The following is a 25,734-nucleotide window of genomic DNA, read 5'->3' as shown; positions in this document are numbered from 1 at the left end:
AGTTCATCCAGAACTAGTGACATCCATGAAGTATATGTTCTGATGATGAAAGTACGAAGGAGCTATAAGACTGAGGCATTGAAGGCAATACTGACGCCAGAGCCGAGAAAGATTTTATGGAGAAGTACATGAATCAGTCTGCTATGGCAGTTAGAGCAGACGAGGGATCCCCAAGAGCTCATCTAATGACTAGAAAGGACCCCTCCCCCACTCTGCATCCCTGTCAATCCGATAAGACTGAGAACAGTTACAGAGGAAAGAATGTCTTCTGTTTGGCAGATTCAGAACAGTAAAAGTGAGAAGGCAAAAAATTTAATGGACATCAGTTGGACAGTTAATAATAAAAACAAGAGGAGAGAAATAGATAAGACATCAGGTTGGCACCTCTGGGGCCCTGCATACGACAGGAGTCATTCCACCTACAGCTGTCCCATCCCACTCCATTGTAGTCCAGGCGCTACAGAACACCCCTAATTCAACAAAGTGCTATGCATAAAATAGAAAATAGGGTGCAGCAGAAAAAGGAGACAAACTGAATCTAAATGCAATTAAAACCGAGTAAGTGAGGGACGAGAGAGTGAGCTGGTCAAAGAGGTAGGGTCGTGGATCCCCCCACCCCACATGCAGCAGAAGATGCACCAACGCCAACCATCCTGCCCCTGCCTCAAAGGTAGCTTAAAACCTTATATCTTAAAATAAAAACCAATTTCTGGGAGAAAATGAGAACCAGTTCAACCGTCCATGTATCGACTGCCAATATTTGAGGCGAAAAATTTGGAAAGCCATATTTAGCATGGAGGGCAGTAAGAAGGGAGCATTCCACCAGGGTATGAGGTACTGCCTCTAAGGCTTCACAAGTACAATGTGGAGGTGGCTCATTATATAAAATAATACTATGTGTTAGCATGGTATGACCAATGTGGACATGACACAGAATGGTGGGTTCCTTCTGGGAGGAACAGAAGGAAGGGTGACATGCTGTAGCAGTCTCCTTGATAGTGCAGAGTTTATTAGAGTAAGCAGCAGCCAATCTGATGTCTTTCCATTGCCGAGTAAGCAGAGGTCTTATTTGCACCTGCAGATCAACACCTGGGATTGACAAAATGACTCCTTCAGCCATACAGCTTGTCAACCTATTTTCTGGAATACCTACATGACTTGGGACACAGAGAAAGACAACCGAGCAGTCAGTATGACAATTTCAGTGAGAAGGTAATGAATAGTAGAGACCACTGGGTGACATGAGTAACATCAGTCAATGGCCTGAAGACTGCTAATTGCATCACAACTTATTAAAAAGCAGTCAAGGGAGGCCTGTTTAATGAAATAGAAGGCTCTGTTGATGTCCATCAGCTCACCCATAAAAACACTACATTTTCCTGGCAACGATTGATGTCCTTGACCAGCTGGGGATGTGAAAGCATATCCCATCTTATTCACAATTTGAGAGCCATGTGTGTAAAAGATGGTCACATCTTGAAACTCCTGAAGACCTGAACATAACACATGCCAAGAGGTCATGTTAGTGACTGCAACTTTAGGAGCTTGAAACAGGTTGGTCCTAATTGATAGCTTGGGCACCCACCAGGGGCAGGGGGAAGATGGGGAATAAAAAAAACTTTGACAGCACATTCCATGGAGGAGAGGTGGCGATTGTAGCAGAGGGCTGTGAGGTGCATTCCAACTGGTAACCCCACAACTGGTAACCCCACCCGAATGTGGGTTTCAGGAGGCCAATGTCAACTATATCCATGAAGAAGAGGATATGTCGGACGGTCAGGGAACTGTTGAACGGCGATTGCATAAGAGACCAAGACATGGTACCATTAGAACTGAAAAGGTAAGATCCCACCTTTGACAAAGACACTGTCTATAGGATTAGTCCAAGAGGGACCAGTGACCAGAGAAACTCCACTATGATGGACTGGGTCTAACAATTTCAAAGCTGAAGCTGCTGCCAAACTATAAACCTGGCAACAATAGTCCAGTCAGGATGAGACCAAGTGCTGGTAAATGTGGAGAAGAGTAGCATGATCCACAACCCAAGAGGTACAGGCAAGGTAGCAGAATGTGTTAAGCATGCAAATGCAGTTAGCCTTTAGTTAATGAATATGGGGCAGTCAAGTCAGCTTCTTGTCACAGAGAACTTCTTAAAAAACAAAAAAGGACTAGTTAACAGCATCCAAGTGCTGTTTACCCAAGTTTACTCACAGAGCGAGTGATGATGCCGACCGGTGTTAGGCGAGCAGTGGTAGTTTCATCTGGTGACTTCAGTTTTATATTTTATGAAAAGAACGACCATGAGAGCAGTCCTTTATTATTTTTTATTGGCTGTGAGAATGATTTTTATCAGATGGTCTGCCTCATGTGCCATGATGTCCATATGGTTTTATAAATGTTAATCCACGTTTCAGATCTGATGATGGCACCTTCAGAGTGCTGAAACCGGTCATCTAGTAAACAATATTGAAGCGACCGTAGCTTTTCAATTATTTTAAAAACTGAGTGATCGCCCCACGGCACACCATGTGTTCACTGCAAAATATAATAGATTGGTCCCAGTAAAAGCATCCGTATCAGTTTGAGTACACATTAAATATTGGATAAATTGTTTTGCTCCCAGATGTCTGGCTTGTCCCTCTTCCCATGGGGTAGCCATAGCCAGGTTAGAGCAGTAGGGTTGTAACTGTCTGCACTTAAGTCTTGATTTCTGTCATAAGACACGGTCGAATCAGAACAGACATTGTTTTGATGCAATTTGATATGTTTTATGTATGAAACATCAGCCCTGATGTCACCTATTTCGATGAAAGGCTCTGCCTACAGGTACCACACAGCTGCAGCAAAGGCCATTTGCCATGAGAGCTGTTGCTGAGACTCGTGATGCCCATGAAGACGGGCATCTACTCTTTGGCATGCTGGGAAGCTAGCAGCTCAGACAACAGCAGTGAGATTAAAACTGTGTGCCGGACCGGGACTCGAACTCGGGACCTTTGCCTTTCGCGGGCAAGTGCTCTACCAACTGAGCTACCCGACCACGACTCACGTCCCGTCCTTTACTTCGACCAGTACCTCGTCTCCTACCTTCCAAACTTTACAGAAGCTCTTCTGCGAACCTTGCAGAACTAGCACTCCTGAAAGAAAGCATATTGCGAAGACATGGCTTAGCCACAGCCTGGGGGATGTTCCAGAATGAGATTTTCACTCTGCAGTGAAGTGTGCACTGATATGAAACAGTGCATACTCCCCTGCAGAATGAAAATCTCATTCTGGAAACATCCCCAGGCTGTGGCTAAGCCATGCACTGTTTCATATCAGCGCACACTCCACTGCAGAGTGAAAATCTCATTCTGGAAACAGCAGTGAGGTTCCAGTGTTTTCAGGTGGCTCAACTGAAATGGTATATAACCACCCAACCACATAGACATATGCAGGCACTGTGCACAGATCATCTTCAACTGTTAATGCATTAGGTGCTATTTAAGGTGTTCCTCCCCATTCAGTCCAAACCACAGAAAAATTTTGGAAAATGAAGGTCAAACCCCTAAGGCAACCACAAATTACTTCAGCCAAAAGGTGGTGGATGACAATAGTGTAGGAAAGGTAGGCAGAACCTAGGGAATAGCTGGGTTGACATCAAAGGCTGCCACCACAAGAAAGAAAGAGAAAGACGAGGAAGACAGTCAGAGATAAGTGATTGCACCACAGGAAAGGAAGTACTTGCTGCAATAGCTTGGGGCCCTGTGCTCACTATGCACATATTCTCAAATGAGTTGTGAGTCCTGTGAGGGAGACTATCTCACCTCATAGATCTTTGATAGCAAACAATCGCATGCGTGCTTGCTGAACTATCTTTGTCAAACTGAAGATCTGATCTTTCAGTCTATGACCACATGTGATGTCTGATGTGCAGCTGACTTATGGCTGGTATGGGATGCAATGGTCTCCTGAATGTACAGACCATGGGAATGATGTACTGCTTGTGTCTGGTTCCTGTTCATGTAGGCGATAACTTTTACATTGCAGCCATGGTGATGTACATGTTTTGAACCACTTGGCATCTCCAACAAAAAGTGTCACATAAATCCAAAAGCAGGTTCATCAATGAAGTGCATCATTTAGTACTGAAAGCACATTTAGTAAAGACACCACATACAGCCAAAAATGAACTGGATTCATGTACAGAGAGTCCAGCTACTTATACAAATATTGCATATTCCAGAATACACAAACATTAGATATTCCAAGAACCTCAGAGAAATGATAAACACTAAATAACAAAAATCAGTGGTGGTAGGGTTTGAACTGGCACCACACCAACCAGCGATGCTAACCACTACACAACCTTGCATGCACTACAGTTCATGGCAATGAAATAACATTTACAGCTGATGCACTTCTTGATGAATATCAAAGTGGATTTAGAAAAGATCACTCATGTAGTAACAAGGACTTTTCAATAAAAGAAATCACATAAAAACCTAGAGAATTTAAACCTGACATCTTCAATGATTTCTAAGATCTTGAGAAAACTTTTGGCCGAGTTGATCAAAATAAATTATACAAAACAAGCATGACAATTGCTATACACCACATCTCAAAGAAAATTGCTTATATTTTGAAACAAATATATAGGAGGAGTGAGAGCGAGAGCAAGAGAAAGAAGAATCAGGCTACCAGTAATGAGACAATACTATTTGTCTTTCACCCATTGTTTTTAACATTTATACTGCTGATTTACTTGAAGATTAGAAATCTGGGAAATATCTAGGAATTAAATTATATTAATCTGCCAACATTCATACATTATTATGAGGGGCAGTAAAATGTAAACACCTGCCACAATGACACCATGGAATGGTTCCATTCAAAAGTAATGACCACACGCATTAAGACATTGATCCCACACCGAGCAGTGTTGCACAGTGGTCAGCACACTGGACTCATGTTCTGTAGGATGACCGTTCAAACCCACATCTGGCCATCCTGATTTAGGTTTTCTGTGATTTCCCTAAATCGCTTCAGGCAAATGCCAGGACGGTACGTTTCTACATCTACATCTACATACATACTCCGCAATCCACCATATGGTGCGTGGCGGAGGGTACCTCGTACCACAACTAGCATCTTCTCTCCCTGTTCCACTCCCAAACAGAACGAAGGAAAAATGACTGCCTAATATGCCTCTGTAGGAGCCCTAATCTCTCTTATCTTTGTGGTCTTTCCGCGAAAGTTGGCGGCAGTAAAATTGTACTGCAGTCAGCCTCAAATGCTGGTTCTCTAAATTTCCTCAGTAGCGATTCACGAAAAGAACGCCTCCTTTCCTCTAGAGACTCCCACCCGAGTTCCTGAATAATTTCCGTAACACTCGCGTGATGATCAAATCTACCAGTAACAAATCTAGCAGCCCGCCTCTGAATTGCTTCTATGTCCTCCCTCAATCCGACCTGATAGGGATCCCAAACGCTCTAGCAGTACTCAAGAATAGGTCGTATTAGTGTTTTATAAGCGTCTCCTTTACAGATGAACCACATCTTCCCAAAATTCTACCAATGAACCGAAGACGATTATCCGCCTTCCCCACAACTGCCATTACATGCTTATCCCACTTCATATCGCTCTGCAATGTTACGCCCAAATATTTAATCGACGTGACTGTGTCAAGCGCTACACTACTAATGGAGTATTCAAACATTGCAGGATTCTTTTTCCTATTCATCTGCATTAATTTACATTTATCTATATTTAGAGTTAGCTGCCATTCTCTACACCAATCACAAATCCTGTCCAAGTCATCTTGTATCCTCCTACAGTCACTCAACGACGACACCTTCCCGTACACCACAGCATCATCAGCAAACAGCCGCACATTGCTATCCACCCTATCCAAAAGATCATTTATGTAGACAGAAACCAACAGCGGATCTACCACACTTCCCTGGGGCACTCCAGATGATACCCTCACCTCCGATGAACACTCGCCATCGAGGACAACGTACTGGGTTCTATTACTTAAGAAGTCTTAGATCCACTCACATACTTGGGAACCAATCCCATATGCTCGTACCTTAGTTAGGATTCTGCAGTGGGGCACCCGGTCAAACGCTTTCCGGAAGTCAAGGAATATGGCATCCGTCTGATACCCTTCATCCATGGTTCGCAAGATATCATGTGAAAAAAGGCCGAGTTGCGTTTCGCAGGAGCGATGCTTTCTAAAGCCGTGCTGATGCATGGACAGAAACTTCTCTGTCTCAAGGAAATTCATTATATTCGAGCTGAGAATATGTTCAAGAATCCTGCAACAAACCGATGTTAAGGATATTGGTCTGTAATTGTGAGGATCCGTCCTTCTACCCTTCTTATATACAGACGTCACCTGCGCTTTTTTCCAGTCGCTTGGGACTTTACGTTGGGCAAGAGATTCGCGATAAATGCAAGCTGAATAGGACATGGCTGATTTCTTTCCCCGTCCTTTCTTAACCTGAGCTTGTGCTCCAGCTCTAATGACTTCATCATCAACAGGACGTTAGACACTAATCTCCTCCACCATTGATCCCACTGGGAGAAGAGACGATCAATCCATTTCACAGAATGTGGTCGGCATCCGGTGGATCCACAACCTCCCCCATTCTGGTGCTTTCTCACCATGCACGTCTTTCTTTGGGTTGTCAAAGACATGAAAATTACAAGGTGAAAGATTCAGGCTGTATGGAAGATGTTACAGTTTACCAACCAAATCGCTGAACAGTAGCCTTCATCCAATTGGCAGTGTGGGGGTGGGTGCTATCGTGCAACAGGATGATTCCATTCGACAATATTCCAGGGCATTTTGCGTTTATGATGCAACCCAGTTTCTACAAAGTGTTTTCATAGCACTGTGCACTGATTACGGTTTCACGCTCTAGCAACTTTACAAGCAGAGGATGGCTGCAGTTGAAGAAGAAGAAGAAGAAGAAGAAGAAGAAGAAGGAGGAGGAGGAGGAGGAGGAGGAGGAGGTCATCACGACTTTACCAGAACTTGTGTGAATAGCTTTGGATTTTTTTAGTGGGGGATATGTGGAATGTTTCCACAGTTGGCTTTGCTGTTTACCATTTGGCTGTCCGAAGGAGTCATCCTGTTGCATGATAACACCTGCCCCACACTGCCCACTGGACAACGGCTACGATTCAGTGATTTGGTTGGGAAATACAGCAATATCATTTGTACAGACTGGACCTTTCACCATGTGATTTTCACATCACTGGTGACCTGAAAAGACATGTGTGGGCGTTATTTTCAGCTGGATTAGAAAGTGCAAGAATGGATGTAGTTGTGGATCTGTTAGCTGCCGATCGCATTCTAAGAAACAGGAATAGATCATCTCAGCCAGTGGGGTATCTGTCTTAATATGTTTGGTGACTACTTTTGAGTGGAATCATTCCATGGTCCAGTTGTGGGAGTGTTCCATTTTCATTTGACTGCCCCTCATGTTTTCAGATTATGAAAATAATAATACAGGAAAGAGGTCAAAGATAGTAATTAAAATCAAAGCAACTGAACATGTGTCACAATTTAAATACCTGATCTGTGGCACGAGCTATGATTACAGGTTCGATTATGATATAGATGAAATCCCACACAGAAGATGGAAAAAAACTTAACTACAAAATGAGAAAAGACAGAAAAATGATCCCTCCATTACTACTGTATGGAACTGGCAGCTGCAAAAACAGAAGAAAGATTACAGGAAAAAACAAGTGGCAGAGATGAGAATCTTGAGGAGAGTCAAAGAGTACTCAAGAAGATTCTCCCCCCCCCCTCCCCCCAACACACACACAACAAGACATAGTAGGCAATGACCACTGACACTCTTATTTGCTCTAATGAAAGTGGCAGGAATTAATGCCCAAGTAATTTATGATTCTAATCTCAAAACCAAATGTATACATTGGAGATTCTTAAAGAATTTGTTGCTGAAATTAATAGATGCAAAGTGAATCAAAGATAAAAGGGAATCTACCAAGAGAAATGGCTGCAAGTATTCAACAAAAGTCAACACAACCATTACCTCAAAAGCCTCCCAACAAAGTTAAGAAAAAAGGCATTGTGTGAAATGTACAAGGAAAAAAGATCACTAAACAAAATGTACTTTCAAGTAACAGGAAACATTTTCGTGTTTTCCTACATCATATGGATTTTTGTTGTAAATTTAATGTATTCAGTTATTTCAATGCAATAGCTTTGGACACAAATCATTAATTTCAGTATTGTATGACTCAATATTTGTAAATGGTATGTAACTAATAATTAATAAATAAATATTTTGTTTTATTGTTGTCATTGTATATAAAATATAGTATAATAGTAACCCATAGTAATAACTTACAGGTGATTCAACCACTAATTTCCATGTTAAAATATTCAAAATATGTAAAAAAACTACATGGGGTTTATTACAACCCACACGTCACTAGCATTAGAATTCTGGGCTACATCACTGCCATGTTAATAAAGTAAGCTATCACTAGTTACATTTAAGAATTAATTTTAATTTGTAAAACATTTTAAAAGATAAAATTTATAAGGTAATATCAGTCCCATAGCAAGGATTTGGGCTTGGTGTGGTTACTATGACCAACAGTATCAGCATACACTAACGTTACAAAAGCCATGGGATAGCGATTTGCACACATACTGATGGTCGTAGTATCCTGTACACACGGAAAAAAGGGGCAGAACATTGGCGGAGCTGTAACTTGTACTTTTCTGCTGTGATTATGGCCACACTACAGTAATTAATATACTTTGAACACAGAATGGTAGTGGGAGCTTGACACATGGGATATTTCACATTTAAAATTGTTAGGGAATTGAATACTTCGAGATCGAAGGTGTCAAGATTGTGCTGATTGTGCTGAGAACACCAAATTTCAGGCATTATCTCTCACCACAGACAAGACAGTGGCGACGGTCTTTACTTAATGACTGAGAGCAGTGGCATTTGCGTAGAATTGTCAGTGTTAACAATCAATGCTACACGAAATAACCACAAAAATCAATGTGGGATGCACAAAAAACGTACCCATTAGGACAGTGTGGCGAAATATGACGTTAATGGGCTATGGCAGCAGACAACTGATGCTTGTGTCTTTGCTAACATCACACATTGCCTGCAGCGCTTCTCCTGGCCTCATGACCAAACTGGTTGGACCACGGATGACTGGAAAACCATGGCCTGGTCAGATGAGTCCCAATTTTAGTTGGTACGAGCTGAAGGTAGTGTTCAAGTGTGGCCCAGCCCCCATGAAGCCACGGACCTAAGTTGTCAACAAGGCACTGTGCAAACTGGTAGTGGCTCCATAAAAGGTGTGGGCTGTGTTTACATGGAACGACCTGGGTACTCTGGCCCAACTGAACTGATCACTGCATGGAAATGGTTCTGTTCAGCTACTTTGAGACCATTTGCATCCACTCATGGATTTCATGTTTCCAAACAAAGATGTCATATCACCAGACCACAATTGTTCACGACTGGTTTGAAGAACATTCCGGACAATTCAAGTGAATGACTCGGCTATGCAGATCGTCCAAAATGAATTCCATCGAACGTTTATGGAACATTGGCAACACTTCCATGGTTATGGATGGCTGTAGAAGCAGTACGGATCAATATTTCTGAAAAGGACTTCAGACAACTTGTCGAATCTATGTCACGTCGAGTTACTGCACAATACCAGGCAAAAGCAGATCCGACATGATATTAGGATGTATTCCATGGCTTTTGTCACATCAGAGCATGTTTCATCACCAAATATTTATTAAAAAAGAGCTCACTAGCCTAATCACTCACCTGAATGGAGATTTCAGTTGTCTTGGCTTCAAGTTGGTCTTAATTACTGCACATCAATTGGAAGAATGCAAAAAACAGAAAATTGCAGCACTTCTGTCACTGATATTTATCTAACAGTTCTCTCATTTGATTACATGCCACCTTATTCCTATGCTAAGGAATAAAATGGCGTAGAAAGCTTCCACCAATGCACGGAAATATTATAAAAATGTGTTAATTTATAAAGAGTTTACATCCACATCTACATGGATACTCTGCAAATCACACTTAAGTGTCTGGCCATGGGTTCATCAAACCACCTTCATAATAATTAACAATTATTCCAATCTCTAACAGTATGCAGAAAAAACGAACACCTATTATCTTTCCGTGCGAGCTCCGATTTCCCTTATTTTATTATGATGTTAGTTTCTCCTTATGTAGGTCAGCATCAACAAAATATTTTTTGGAGGAGAAAGTTGGTGACTGAAATTTCATAAGAAGATTCTGCCACAATGAAAAATGCATTTGTTTTAATGATGTCCACCCCAAATCCTTCATCATGTCTGTGTCACACTCTCCCATATTTCGGGATAATACAAAATGTGCTGCTGCTCTTTGAACTTTCTCGATGTACTCCATTAATCTTATCTGGTAAGCAACCCAGACCGCACAGCAGTACTCCAGGAGAAGATGGACAAGCATAGTGTAGACAGTCTCTTTAGTAGATCTGTTACATTTTCTAAGTGTTCTGCCAATAAAATGCCGTCTTGGATTTGCCTTCCCCCATTTTCTACATGTTCTTTCCATTTTAAGTTGTTCATAATTGTAATTCCTACATGTTTAGTTAAATTTACAGCCTTTAGCTTTGAGCAATTTATTGTGTAACCAAAGGTTAATGGATTCCTTTTAGCACTCATGTGAATGATCCCACACTTTTCACTATTTGGGGTCAATTACCAATTTTTGCACCATACAGATATCTCTTTTAAATTGTTTTGCTATTTGATTTGATATTCCGATGACTTTACTGGATGATAAATGACAGCATCATCTGCAAACAACCTAAGATAGCTGCTCAGATTCTCTCCTGAATCATTTATATAGATAAGGAACAGCAGAGGACCTATAAGACTACCTTGGGGAATGTCAGAAATCACTTCTGCTTTACTCGATTACCAACAACTACTTGTCACTTTCTTGCTTACCCTCCCTACCTGATTTACTTACCTCAGTGTCTTGTTCATATTTACGAGGTGCATTCAAGTTCTAAGGCCTCCGATTTTTTTTCTAATTAACTACTCACCCGAAATCTATGAAACTGACGTTACTTATCGACGTAATCGCCCTGCAGACGTACCCATTTTTCACAACGCTAACGCTATGATTCCATGGCAGCAGCGAAGGCTTCTTTAGGAGTCTGTTTTGACCACTGGAAAATTGCTGAGGGAATAGCAGCACGGCTGGTGAATGTGCGGCCACAGATAGTGTCTTTCATTGTTGGAAAAAGCCAAAAGTCACTAGGAGCCAGGTCAGGTGAGTAGGGAGCATGAGGAATCACTTCAAAGTTGTTATCACGAAGAAACTGTTGAGTAACGTTAGCTCGATGTGCGGGTGCGTTGTCTTGGTGAAACAGCACACGCGCAGCCCTTCCCGGACGTTTTTGTTGCAGTGCAGGAAGGAATTTGTTCTTCAAAACATTTTCGTAGGATGCACCTGTTACCGTAGTGCCCTTTGGAACGCACGGACACCATTTTTTCAGCACTGGCGGTTACCCGAAATTTTTTTGGTGGCGGTGAATCTGTGTGCTTCCATTGAGTTGACTGGCGCTTTGTTTCTGGGTTGAAAAATGGCATCCACATCTCATCCATTGTCACAACCGATGAAAAGAAAGTCCCATTCATGCTGTCGTTGCGCGTCAACATTGCTTGGCAACATGCCACACGGGCAGCCATGTGGTCGTCCGTCAGCATTCGTGGCACCCATCTGGATGACACTTTTCGCATTTTCAGGTCGTCATGCAGGATTGTGTACACAAAACCCACAGAAATGCCAACTCTGGAGGCGATCTGTTCAACAGTCATTCGGCGATCCCCCAAAACAATTCTCTCCACTTTCTCGATCATGTCGTCAGACCAGCTTGTGCGAGCCTGAGGTTGTTTCGGTTTGTTGTCACACGATGTTCTGCCTTCATTAAACTGTTGCACCCACGAACGCACTTTCGACACATCCGTAACTCCATCACCACATGTCTCCTTCAACTGTCGATGAATTTCAATTGGTTTCACACCACGCAAATTCAGAAAACGAATGATTGCACGCTGTTCAAGTAAGGAAAATGTCGCCATTTTAAGTATTTAAAACAGTTCTCATTCTCGCCGCTGGTGGTAAAATTCCATCTGCCGTACAGTGCTGCCATCTCTGGGACGTATTGACAATGAACGCGGCCTCATTTTAAAACAATGCGCATGTTTCTATCTCTTTCCAGTCTGGAGAAAAAAAATCGGAGGCCTTAGAACTTGAAGGCAACTCGTAAATACAAATGAGTTTGTTTTACACCTGGATGTACAATCCTTCGTAAAAGTTGGGCTAATACTGTCCACATAAAAAGTATACGTAGTATCCAGAAACTGACTTTTGGATTACAGGAGTAATACCTGACTTCAAATGCAAGGCATACAACTACATATATTAAGGTAAATGAAGGAAAGATGACCCTTTGACTCATCAGAAGAACACTTACACAATTCATTTTTAGCTCTCCAATTTTTAACAAACATCATTTAAGAGAAAAAGATTGGTATGGAGAAATGAACTAAGGTGAACTAAATGATATGTCTATGAAAACTCTTCAGTAAACTGTATAATGAACATTATAGTTACTCACTTTATAGAAATGAAGTAAAGTCTGAATAAAATACAGAAGTGAAATACACTTAAATTTTCCATTTAACATATATACGAGGGAGTACCCCAGAGGGTTGCAACTGGAATTATTTTTTAAAAGCTATATATTTTCAAATTTTTTTACAAAACCATCTTATACCCTTCAAAATATCCCTCTATTACAGCTAATACATTTGGCCCACTGTTGCTTCCACTGTTCAAAACATTATGTGCAGTCATCATTAGAAATGGCTGACAGCTTCCTCCCTCATTTCTTTTCCTTGACTTCTTCAATGTTGTCAAAACGGTGTCCTTTCATGCCCCTTTTCATGCACTATGACTCATCACCAGTAATGACCTTCGACAGATGATCTGGATCAGTGTCAAGTTGTTGTTTCAAAGAACAACATGTTTGAATTCTATGTTCCTTTTGACTGTCAGTCAAAACCCAAGGAACAAACTTGGCAGCAACCCTTTTCATTATCAAATCTTATGTTAAAATTAGCTGAACTGAACTCCATGATAACCCACTAATCTCTGACAGTTGATCAATTGTCTGTCAATGGTCTGTGAGCACTGTCTTTCGAATTGTTCCAATATTTTCGCCGACTCGGGCAATTGATTGATGTCCAGAATGAAGTTTGTCATCAATCGACATGTTGTCATTTTTAAATCAAGAAAACTACTTGTACAATTCAGTTTTTCCCATAGAATAACCTTTCTAAGCTGTTTTCAACATTAAAAAAAGTTTCAGCAGAATTTTTACTGAGTAGAAAACAAAAATTCACAAATGCATATTGTTCACTTATACTTGCCACCATAAAAAACAAAACAAGAACAAAACAGAGCTAGCAGAAACAATCACTGCAGATGCACACAGCAAGTCAAGTCGACAACACAGGCAGCACTGAACTGGCAATGAGCTGCGTTACACACGTCTAGTGGCAGAAATCCGTAGTACACTAGCTCCACCCATGGCAATGTTACCCCCCCCCCTCTTCCCCCCTGTGTTTGGGGGTGGGGGGGGGGGGGTACCCCCTCATAAACTGAACACGCTGATTGTGATATTTCCTCATACTCTTTCATGTATCATTACAGTGTATACTCTTGTGAATTTTGATCACATTTCATCCTACAATAAATCTACATCTACATGGATACTCTGCAAATCACATTTAAGTGCCTGGCAGAGGGTTCATCAAACCACCTTTACAATTCTCTATTATTCCAACCTCGTATAGCGTGCAGAAAGAATGAACATTTATATCTTTCCGTACAAGGTCTGATTTTCCTTATTTTATCATGGTGATTGTTACTCCCTATGTAGATTGGTGTCGTCAACAAAATATTTTCGCATTTGGAGGAGAAAGTTGGTGATTGGACTTTCATGGGAAGACTCCGCCGCAACAAAAAATGCCTTTCTTTTAATGATGCCCAGCCCAAATCCTGTACCATTTCAGTGACACTCTCTCCCCTTTTTCGCAACAATACAAAAGTGCTGCCCTTCTTTGAACTTTTTCGATGTACTGCATCACTCCTATTTGGTAAGGATCCCACATCGCGCAGCAATATCCAAAAGAGGACAGACAAGCATAGTGTAGGCAGTCTCCTCAGTAGATCTGTTACATTTTCTAAGCGTCCTGCTAATAAAATGCAGTCTTTGGTTAGCCTTCCCCACAATATTTTCTGTGTGTTCCTTCCAGTTTAAGTTGTTCGTAATTGTAATTCCTCGATATTTAGTTGTATTTACAGCCTTTAGATTTGACTGATTTATCATGTAACCAAAGTCTAATGGATTCCTTTTAGCACTCATGTGGATGATCTCACATTTTTTGTTATTTAGGGTCCACTGCCAATTTTCACACCATACAGACATCTTTTCTAAATCATTTTGCAATTTGTTTTGATCTTTTGATGACTTTATTAGTTGATAAACGACAGCGTTATCTGCAAACAACCTAAGACAGCTGCTCAGATTGTCTCCCAAATCGTTTACACAAGTAAGAAACAGCAAAGGCCCTAAAACACTACCTTGGCGAACGCCAGAAATCACTTCCATTTTACTTTATGACTTTTGGTCAATTACTACGAACTATCACCTCTCTGACAGGAAATAACAAATCCAGTTACATAACTGAGAAGAGATGATATATTCCATAAGCACGCAATTTCACTACAAGTCGCTTGTGTCAAAAGCCTTCCGGAAATCCAGAAATACGGAATCAATCTGAAATTGCTTGTCAATAGCACTCAACACTTCATGCGAATAAAGAGCTAGTTAGGTTTCACAACAACGTTTTCTAACTCCATGTTGACTGTGTGCCAATAGACTGTTTTCTTCAAGGTAATTCATAATGTTCGAAAAGCCCGCCTGCTTAGCTGGGTGGTGACGTGCTTGTCTCCCATGCAAGTGGACTTGGGTTAGATTCCTGGCTGGGTTGGAGATTTTCTCTGCTCGGGGACTGGGTGTTGTGTTGTCCTCATCATCATTTCATCCTCATCATTGGCGTGCAAGTCACCCAATGTGGCATCAAATGAAATAAGACTTGCACTTGGCGGACGAACTTCCCCAAATAGAGGCCTCCCAGCCAACGATGCCATATGCTCATTTCATTTTTCAATCTTCAAACACAATACATGTTCCAAAACCCTGCTGCATATTGACATTAATGATATGGTCCTGTAATTAAGTGGATTACTCCTACTACCTTTCTTGAATACTGGTGTGACCTGTGCAACTTCCCAGTCTTTGGATAGGGATTTTTCCATCGAGCGAATGGTTGTATATGAATGTTAAGGATGGAGCGATTGCATCAACGTACTCTGAAAGGAACCTAACTGGTATACAGTCTGGACCAGAAGACTTGCTTTTATTAAGTGATTTCAGTTGCTTCACTACTCTGAGGATATTTACTTCTACGTTACTCATGTTGGCAACTGTTCTCGATTCAAATTCTGGAATATTTACTTCGCCTTCTTTTGTGAAGGCATTTCAGAAAGCTGTGTTTAATAACTCTGCTTTGGCAGCGCTGTCTTCGATAGTATCTCCATTGCTATCGCGCAGAGAAGGCATTGATTGCTTCTTACTGCTAGCACACTTCACAAATGACCAGAATCTCTTTGGACTTTCTCCAAGGCAAAGTCTCATTGTGGAAACTATCATAAGCATCTCTCATTGAAGTCTGTGCTAAAGTTTGAGCTTCTGTAAAAGATCGCCAATCTTGGGGATTTTGCATCTGTTTAAATTTGGCATGTTTGTTTCATTGTTTCTGCTACGGTGTTCTGACCCGTTTTGTGTACCAAGGAGGTTCAGCTCCGTCGTTTGTTAATTTATTTGGTATAAATCTCTCAATTGCTGCCAATACTATTTTTTAAATTAAATCCACATCTGGTCTACACTTATATTATTAATTTGGAAGGAGTGGAGCTTGTCTCTCAGGAAGGTGTCAAGTGAATTTTTATCTGCTTTTTTGAATAGGTATATTTTTCATTTATTTTTGGAGGATTTGGGAATTACAATATTCAATCTCACTACGGCAATCCTGTGTGTCACTAATCCTGTATCCGTTTTGATGCTCATTATTAACTCAGAATTATTAGTTGCTAAGAGGACAAGTGTGTTTTACAAACCGTTTACTATTCGCGTGGGCTCATGAACTAAATGCACGAAATGATGTTCAGAGAATGTGTTTAGCACAATTTTGGATGATGTTTTGTGTGTACCTCCAGAATTAAACATGTATTTTCGCCACATATCAAGGGTAAATTAAAGTCACCACCAACTATAATCATGTGAGTTGGGCACGTGTTTGAAATCAAACTCAAGTTTTCTTTGAACCTTTCAGCAATTGTATTATCAGAATTGGGAGGTCTGTAAAAGGATCCAATTATTACTTTATTCCACTTGCCAACAATGACCTCTGCCCATACTAACCCACAGGAACTATCTACTTCAATTTTGCGACAAGATAAACCGCTTCTAACAGCAATTAACACACAACCAGCAGCATATGTGGAGTGGCTAGAAGAATTAGTTTGACATGGAGAAGATCTAGGCAATTGGATCCCAATTTTCAGAAAATAACATTTTTTTCCTCCTAAGAACATTTCGGCAAAAATCCTCATCTGATAGGACACTGTCTTTGGAAGAAATCTCTCTCTCTCTCTCTCTCTCTCTCTCTCTCTCTCTTTCTCTTTCCATTCTGGTGTACTGAATACACGTCAAAATCCACAGATTCAAAGTTACAACAGCTGCCTCTTATGGGAACCACTATTTGCATGCAAAAAGTTTTGGGCAAGAATAGCTGTCAAGTATAGCATAAAAGTTTATGTTGTACTCTTCTATTGACCATCTAACTCATCTGTAAAAGTAAATGAGAACTTCAGGATGAATCTTAGTCAACTTGTACATATGTAAAATAGTGTGGAACCCTGTTCTTAATGTAAAGATATTAGTCAACTTGTACATATGTAAAATAGTGTGGAACCCTGTTCTTAATGTAAAGATATTTGTTGCCAAATAACCAACCACCACCTCTGGGAATGTTCACATAGGGAGAGATCAATAATTGCTCTTCGACGGCAACAATTGCCTATTACACAAGCAGAAGTACACTGCAACATGAAACAAAATCCAGTAAGTTCACAATAAAATTAGTTTACCGAGCCACATGAAAACATGCACAGGTTAAACTGAATAAAGGCCAGTTGCAGTACAGCAACACAGGCATGGGGGTATTGATAAACACCCCTATAATACCCACATTTCGCTGCTCTACCTCTGATGACATCTCCTGCGGTTGGAGATGAAACGTCAGGGGAAAGTTTTATACATCAACCACGGCCTATCAGCCCGGAACTATTAAGTGAAGACAATACCAGCCGTGAAAGCCTACACTGTATGAACCCCCATAACAGCTAAGTTAAATTACTTGGCAAAATAATTATATCAAAGCCTAACTTCACTCTAGGAACCTCACATGCAGGCACACTAAGTGCAAAACAGGAGTAACAGCTCACATCATTTTTTTGCAGAGTCTGTAAATCTAGCATTCTTGTTCAGGTAAATCAGAACACGGCACTGGCTGATTCACAGGAAACCAGATCAAGTTCATTACCACTTGGGCTTAAATCTGCTGGTTAGCTGGTCTCACATGATCAGCCCATTGGAGAGGCCAGTTTTGCTTGCAGGCAGCACCCATAGTGGACATGGATGTAGTGAGACTTTATCATTATACATCTTTTGTCAATACACACAGCAGAGTTACAACACACAGTGTTATTAAAATACACAGAAAAGTCTGTATGCACTGTAAAATGGGTATACGGAAGGTTACTTTAGTTCTTGGACTGCATGATACAATCATTTAGCTCAGACAATGGACAAGTATCTCAGCTATAGCTTATGTTCAAGAGATCAATCAGTCAAGCTGTAGAAAACATGTAACTATCATATCTCCCTTGGCATACAAACAATGCCAGGAAACTTTTTAAGACAGTACCTACTACATAACATGTACAAAAAATACGTCTAAGTCTGCAAATATGCAAATGTTAATTTAAATGTGTTTGGCTGGAAAAATGTGCACATACTAAAGCCTTCAATGACTACCATGGAAAAATATTATTTTGAGATCTTTTCCAAAACTTCTAAAAATGTATATGTATATGTATGGATTGTCAGTGACTCCCAAGTTAATGTTCTAAAACTTGTCTGCCAATCATCATTTACTGTAGCTTACAACAAATCCATAGTACAGGGAAGTGTTCGCTGTGATTGTAAAAGAATTCAGGTGGCACACATCTACAACAAATGCGGAAAAACTGATCCACTAAGCAACTGTTTTATATCACTAACATCTATTTGTAGTAAATTTTTAGAATTTATGCAGAGCTCAAATGCAATGAACCATCTGGAATGAATGATCTCTATGAAACTAATATGGATAGAGAAAACAATGATCATCATGGAAGCAACTACGGATCTTTACACACGAAATCCAAAGAACTGGTTAGCATCAACTGTATGGATCTGACATTCTTGTGTTCTACATTTTCGAGAAGCTGTTGATTTGACGTCACAACAATGCCCAACATAAATAAGTCTGTACGGCACATATAACCAGGTTTGTGACTGGATTGGAAATTTCTGTGCCGTTAGAACACAATATGCTATTCTGAACATCGTAAACTGCAAAAAACTTATGAAAAACCTTATGTGCCCCTGGGAAAGATAAATAGGATAATTACTGATCAGTTTATACATTAATTACTTACTGTTAATTCACAAGGAAATTCTGACCAGTAAAATTGCAATGGCAACCACTTAGAATTTGAAAAATCTTGTTTATCTTCCTATCAAATACTCTATACTCAACTTTATGGTGAGCACTTATCTTCATTCCTTCCACTGCTTAAATTCAAGTTGGCCACTTCTGAAATGGAAAACTATAGCAATCTTTGCCTACTGATTAAGGAGTCTCTACTAGATTCAGCTACACCATACACATAACCTGTCGTAACATGCGGGAATATGAAGTGAAATAATCACATAGACTCACTCTTAAGGGAAGCTAGTGCAAGACTCATTTATTGGAAGGACACAAGGAAAAATTCAGTTTATTTGCGAAAGCAGTTGTATACAAGATACTTGTGAGATCCAATGATGCCAGGCTAATATGGGACACAGTTTATACGAAGATAGTCTGCACTGGAACAGAGTGGTTCAACTGATGATATAGCAAAAAATACTGAAAATCTTAACTGATAATCATACCAAAGAAGGTACCACAAGTATCCAGAACAGCTGCTTAGAAAAAAAATCCAAGAGTCTGCATTCAGCTTGAAATTACAAATGTAGAGGGTTTCTCATGAAAGAAGTCCAGGAGGCGGTCCACATGTCACATGGTGCGTTTGCCAACTGCAGCACTGCGTCTGCTGGTTGTCGCTACGTGCAGTTCTCTGACGCCAATACTTTGAATGCGCCCCCTACACTGTGCGACTGGTGTACTGGTGTTTTTATCGAGTTTTCTTGCCAAGTTTAATCACTTCAAACATTGTTGCTAGATGTCATTATTGTAACTGTGCCGAGTCCAGGGCTTTCCCTTACTGTATCTTGCTGGGCCCGGTCCTCAAACAGAAACACTGTGCATGTGTGTTCTATACTGTGCGACTGGATGTTCAGATGTTTTGTTTTGAGTTTCCTATCAAGTTTCCATTCGGTATGGTATACACAAAGGATCAACAAGTGTTTCTTGTGTTGAACTATGCAAAAAGAGAATTGTATGTGGAGAATGTTCCCAATGATTCAACAATACACAGATTAGTGAAGAAATTTCAGGAGACTGGATTTGTGTTACACAAATGAAGGCCTAGAGAACCTATGGTTTGAACTGGGAAAAAAAAATTTATATGAGGTAGGGGAGGCCCTGGAAAGAAGTCCGAGAAAATCTCTGGACCATTTGCACTCAAGACAAGTGTGTCAAGAGCATCTGCTCGCAGAGCTGTGCACAAACCAAAATTGAAACTGTACAAAATAATGGTAGTGCATTAGCTGAGGAACTCAAATACTGTTGCTCAATGTCGTTATTGCAGCTGACTGTTACAGTCTGTGCACAATGGGGAAGTTTATCCCAAGACGCTTTTTTTTTTCTGACAAAGCATCGCTGCATTTGTCATGGTGAGTAAATTCTCAGAACAATTGATGCCAGAGCTCAAAAATTCGCATGAATTACCTTAACAACCTCTGCACGATGTGAAAACAGGAGTGTGGTGTGCAATTAGTGCAAGACGAATTATTGGACCAATCTTTTTCCACAAAACAATATGTTGTGACAGATACGTGAACAATATACTGCATCCATTTTTTCGTGAACTACCACCTAACGAAAAGCTGTGCCATTATTTCACGCAGGACAATGCGAGACCATACATCACCAATGCTTCTTTATGACGGCTATACAAAGTGTTTTTGATGACTCACCTCACTGTTCTCCGTATCTATATCAGTGTGACTTTTATCTTTGGGGAATGTTAAAAGACAAGGTGTATGCAACCAATCCCACACACTCAAAGAGTTGGAAGACAGGGTTTGGCTAGTCATTTCCCAGTTGTCGGCAGCCAAAATTCGTCAAGTGTTTGCTAATGTGTTCAGGAGACGCCAGGTTGCTTTTACCACAGAGGGAAATCATCTTGAGCACCTACTATAAATAAAGGTAAGCTGAAAAGACACTGTTAGCTAGAGCATAACCACCTATGGTAAACTAACATACGCAAACAGCGACAAATGTCGGTAAGCCCCTGCATATCAGCAACACTGACTGGCAACTACCAGCTGCTATTAGAGCCGACCAACAGGCCACAGCAGGGACACCGACGAGCTCGCCCACAGACGCACGAACAATCTGCCAACACTCCCTCACACTATGCCTCCAGTATATGACCTATCGGACACAAGACCGATAACAAACGTAACTGTTGCAGGTTGCAGGACGCTGAACGAGGACTCTGTACCAGCACCCAGCGCTAGCCGCCGAGCAGCACAAACGCACAACGTCAAGGTATCAACATGCATGATACCCACTACCAACAAAGCCTATCCTTGCACAACCTATCGCAGGCAGCAAGACAACCGCTACTGCTCTTGCCGCCCGACCTAACTTTCGCAGAGGTTTTTTTCCCTTGGCTCTTGCTTTGGCAATTTTTTTCCTCTGCCCTTCAAACCGCTACCCTTCGTCAGATTTCGACCAATCTATCTCCAGATGAGCGCGTATTAATGGTTAATTCTAACCAGACGTATGCAAACATCGCAGTACCCACATCCTGCGACGCCTCACTTTAGTGAATACTAACCCTTATGCAGAGATGGCAGTAGACCTTTTGTGTTGGCCATCATGCCGGTGTGGGCGTGGAGGGGCTCCACCTCTTATTAAAAAAAATAATAATAATAAAAAAATTAAAAAAATAGCCAATCAGATGGCAATGTTGTTTATCCTTAACTCAGGGGAAGCGCACATGCAGCCAACTCCTGGCAGATTAGTGTCCGAGGCTCCAGCATGGTGGCAGCCAGTGGCACTGCCACACGACCTATGGAGCCTTCCCAGGCATCTTTCATGAGATAACCTGTACTTAAGTTCCCTATGTTTTGCTCCTGTAGAAACTGAAGAAAAAATTAAATTAATAATGACTCTCAGAGGCATATAGCCAATATTTCTTCCTGTGCTCTATCCAGGAATGGAACACCAAGAAACTTTAATATTCTGTAAAAAGGGCCCCCTGTCACATTATTTTGATTTTTTAAGTGTAGTGTATTAAATGTAGATTAACAAAATTATTTTATTTTTGTCAACACTTACACCAAGTTAACTTAAAATACATCAGTACAGCTGTTCACTGTTCCTGAAATAATTAAATACTTTTTTGAAACTGTGCAAGAATATTCTAATACAAATAATACCAGTAATACTTAGAAACCATCACACGTATCCAATATTGCTCTAAACACTGATCAAGGAAAGAATAAATAAATAAATTATATCAGACAAAATTCATCCAGGTCATGTTGGGCACACAATTTACACTGGCATGTAAAAACTACTGGAAAAAAGTAGCTTTCCCAAGATGTATCACTGCCATAGCTTGATGTTCCTGGGTGCATAAAGTGTTCCCAACTCCTGTCATACGAGGATGTGTCCAATGTTGTTGAACATTATTGTTTTAGTGGTCCAGGTGTTCTGGTGTGGGAAGGCATAAGTTTCATGGGCTTACTGACATCCTAATCTGGTCAGAGTTTTTTGTGGCACTGCACTCCTCCCCCACATGTCTCTTTTCAGGGTAACGTTCAACCTGGACTTCATTTTTACGGGTCACGATGAGGGACCGCATTGAACAGCACAGGTGCAGCAGCTCTTGGAATGAGAGGATATTCCAAGAATGGAATTGCATGCCCATTACCATGTGACTTAAATCTCATCAAGCATGTGTGGGATGGGTTGGGGAGGCATATTGCAACATGTTCTCATGCACCAGTGACCATCCTGCTGTTGTCAGCTGTGCTAGTGGAGGACTGGAATGCCCTACCACAAGAAATACTTAACAACCCCGTGGTCAGCATGGGACCAAGTTGTAGAGCAAGCACTGCCATTCATGGTGATCACACTCCCTACTAAGATACATGTGCCACCTTTAGTAATGTGCAGGGAAGCATCATGAATCATGATAAATTTAGTGTCATAGTTGTCTTTTATATTAAAAGTGTCATTTCTGTTTTTCTCATTACATATTTCTTTCAGTTAGCTTTTGTACAACATTGTAGCAGTTTTGTCTATGTATGGTCAAAGTTTCCTTGAGATACATTACTTGGGAGTGACATGGGAAAGTTACTTTTGTCCTCAAGTTTTGAACATCAGTTTATCATTGGTCTATCATAAACAAAGAACACAAAAAATTTTATGAAACCATTCAATCCAATTAATTTAATTGAACTTGCTTGGTTCAGAAAGGCTACAACTTACATCTACTTGATATCTGAAACCGTTCTTGTGTTGCTGCAATAATAGCATAGGATTTTCAGAAATAAGAGATTAGTTTCAGCAGATAATATTTTAGATAGATACAAGATGTAGTGCGCCAGTGAATAAAGCTGCTGTTGACCTTTGTAACAAAAACAAAACCTTTACTAATAGCAACTGGATGTTTTTCAAAACACACCTTTGTCCTGGGTAACCTTCCGAATATTTGTTATTCAGGCATGAACCGAGGGCTTCAAGTGCTGCTCGGCTGCAGAAGTTCTGTAATCATTAGAAAGTATTACTTGTAGAATGAACACTTACTTTGGATTTTAGTGTAAATAAGAAGTAAACATCTTAACCCGTATTAGACCACTGTTCCAGTTTTTGGAATGTCGTATTACACAGTTTCTACTGAAGTACATATTGTGAAGAAAGTGAAAATTTTATATGGTGGTGTTATGTTGGTGACACTGAGAATGTGCCTCAGTTATTCCATTGTTGAACTGCATATGAGTACCAAAAGACACTGTTGTTAAATGTTATTTCAGTGCGACATGTTATCCTCAAAGATGTGAGTAAATGTCTTCTATTTTTTTCACTAGTTTTCACTGTAAGTGAGATTTTGTAGATCTTATGAGTTAACCATCGTATCTGAAGTGCATTAATCTTGGCAACAAAGGATTTCTGCTCATGGATCTGCGTTAAAATTCTGTGTTTCATTTTTTGAAAGCAGCTCCAACAGGGTAAGTTATGTGAACTACTGAACATTACAGCACAGGAGAATCCTCACCTGCTCAAATCAGATGGTTTTATAAGCTCTCCACAAAAATGTAGAGGACTCGGATGAGAACAGTGGTGATGAAGAAGGGACCATCTCTCTGGAAAAGAATTCAGCAGAAGAAGAAGGTACAGCCACCACTATAGTTGGGAGCAATGTGAAACCAGTTGCTGTACGAAACTTCATGAATGAAAATGAAGGTGGTGCAGCTGATGAAGAACCTTCTGAACAAAGTAATGAGTTGTAAGAAACTGGTAACACTTCCACCACAATACTCTGACTTTCAACACAAAATAGAGACAACAGAAAATAAGAAGCGTTGTTTACAGAAGAAACACTTGTACACTGACCTTTCTATTGATGAAGGGAAGCAGTGAACTCTGAATCCTTTAATTTTATTACAGGAATAGAGTCCTATTGCATTATGTAAGCTTTTCTTTGATAATGAACCATGATTGCAACTTATACCAACTAATATGCTATGAAAACTAAAAATTTTCAACTACACAATACTGTTAATGACCTTGAAATATATTTCACAATTTTACTTGTATTTGCTTATTCTCAGGTTCCTAGATTGAAGGTGTATTATGAAAAAGGGTGACAACTGTCAAAACACCACTATTTTTAATGCTACGCCCTGGAAGAGGTTTATACAAATTACGAGAAACATTTACGTTTAAGACAATAATAACTTATATCCTGATAATAAATACTCTAAAGTTTGGCCTTTGTTACAATCAGTGAATGAAAAATGGAAGACATTTTATCATGGGGATGTAAATTTGTCAGTGGATGAAGCAGAACAACACATGCATGGTGAGCCAATGAGATTCAGTTATGAAGCCTGATGCCTGCTGTATATCATGGAACAAGAACTGGTAACAGTTTACCAAAGATTGATATTGTCATGAATCTTGTCAGTGCTCTGAAAGGGAAAACCAGCTGTAATCTGTTTTTGACAACTACTTCACTTCTTTTTAATGAAGATCACACCAAACAGAACTGGGAATGCGATTCTGTTTATACGAACATAGGTGGAGTGAATTGCCTGTATGAGAATGTATACAAATATAGAACATAAATTATGGGCAAAAGTGGTATTGGCAACCAATAATATTCCCAGCAAGTGCATTGGTAGAAAATGCTTGCAACTCTCCGGAGGGAATACAATGAGCAAGGAACAAACTTCTGATTTTCTTGCAATCACATGACATGTGATGTGACATACTAACTAAAATATCATCAAAAAAATTCATCAGAAGACAACTTGCCAACTGTGTTAGATATGTTGCAAAGAAGGTAATGAAAGAAGTTAGATATAATAATGAAGGACACTATATAGCAAAAAGGACATAAACAGACAATGTGGACTGGGGGAAGGAAAAAACTATGAAACGCTTGAAGTGTAATGTCACCACCCATTTGTGAGTCTTCAAGAAAAGTAACTGTATTTTAATTCATTACATTTTTTCAGTGATATTTTAACAAATCTGTAAAGAGTTTTCAAGTACGAAAGAATAAATATTTAATGTAAATGTAATGTTGTTCTTATTTATACAATACTCTAGCAAAACTACTGTTCAAAAAATGGAACGTCCAAGAAAATGTAGCTATTTATCAATGTGGGGCCATTGTTCTGGAAGTGGGGTTCACAAAGCAACAGGGATTAAATTTTTTAAATGCAGAAATTTCTCTATGAATAATGTTTTTGGATGTCAAAGTCATTGGAAATCCATGGCAAAAGGAAAAC

General features: G+C 40.2%; 1 protein-coding gene across 1 annotated transcript in view; it reads right to left on the bottom strand.

Moving 5' to 3' along the window:
• LOC126469934 (serine hydroxymethyltransferase, mitochondrial-like) overlaps positions 1-25,734 on the bottom strand; it is a 119,982-nt gene that overhangs the window by 53,844 nt on the left and 40,404 nt on the right. Inside the window, exon 3 of the mRNA XM_050097333.1 lies at positions 23,403-23,482. Within this exon, the coding sequence (XP_049953290.1) occupies positions 23,403-23,482 (80 nt within the window). The remainder of the gene's footprint in view (positions 1-23,402; positions 23,483-25,734) is intronic.

This window comes from Schistocerca serialis, chromosome 3 (genome assembly GCF_023864345.2).
Source record: "Schistocerca serialis cubense isolate TAMUIC-IGC-003099 chromosome 3, iqSchSeri2.2, whole genome shotgun sequence".
Taxonomy (NCBI): Eukaryota; Metazoa; Arthropoda; class Insecta; order Orthoptera; family Acrididae; genus Schistocerca; species Schistocerca serialis.
The sequence above is the reverse complement of the archived record's forward strand: the minus strand, read 5'-3'. Positions and strand labels throughout refer to the sequence as shown.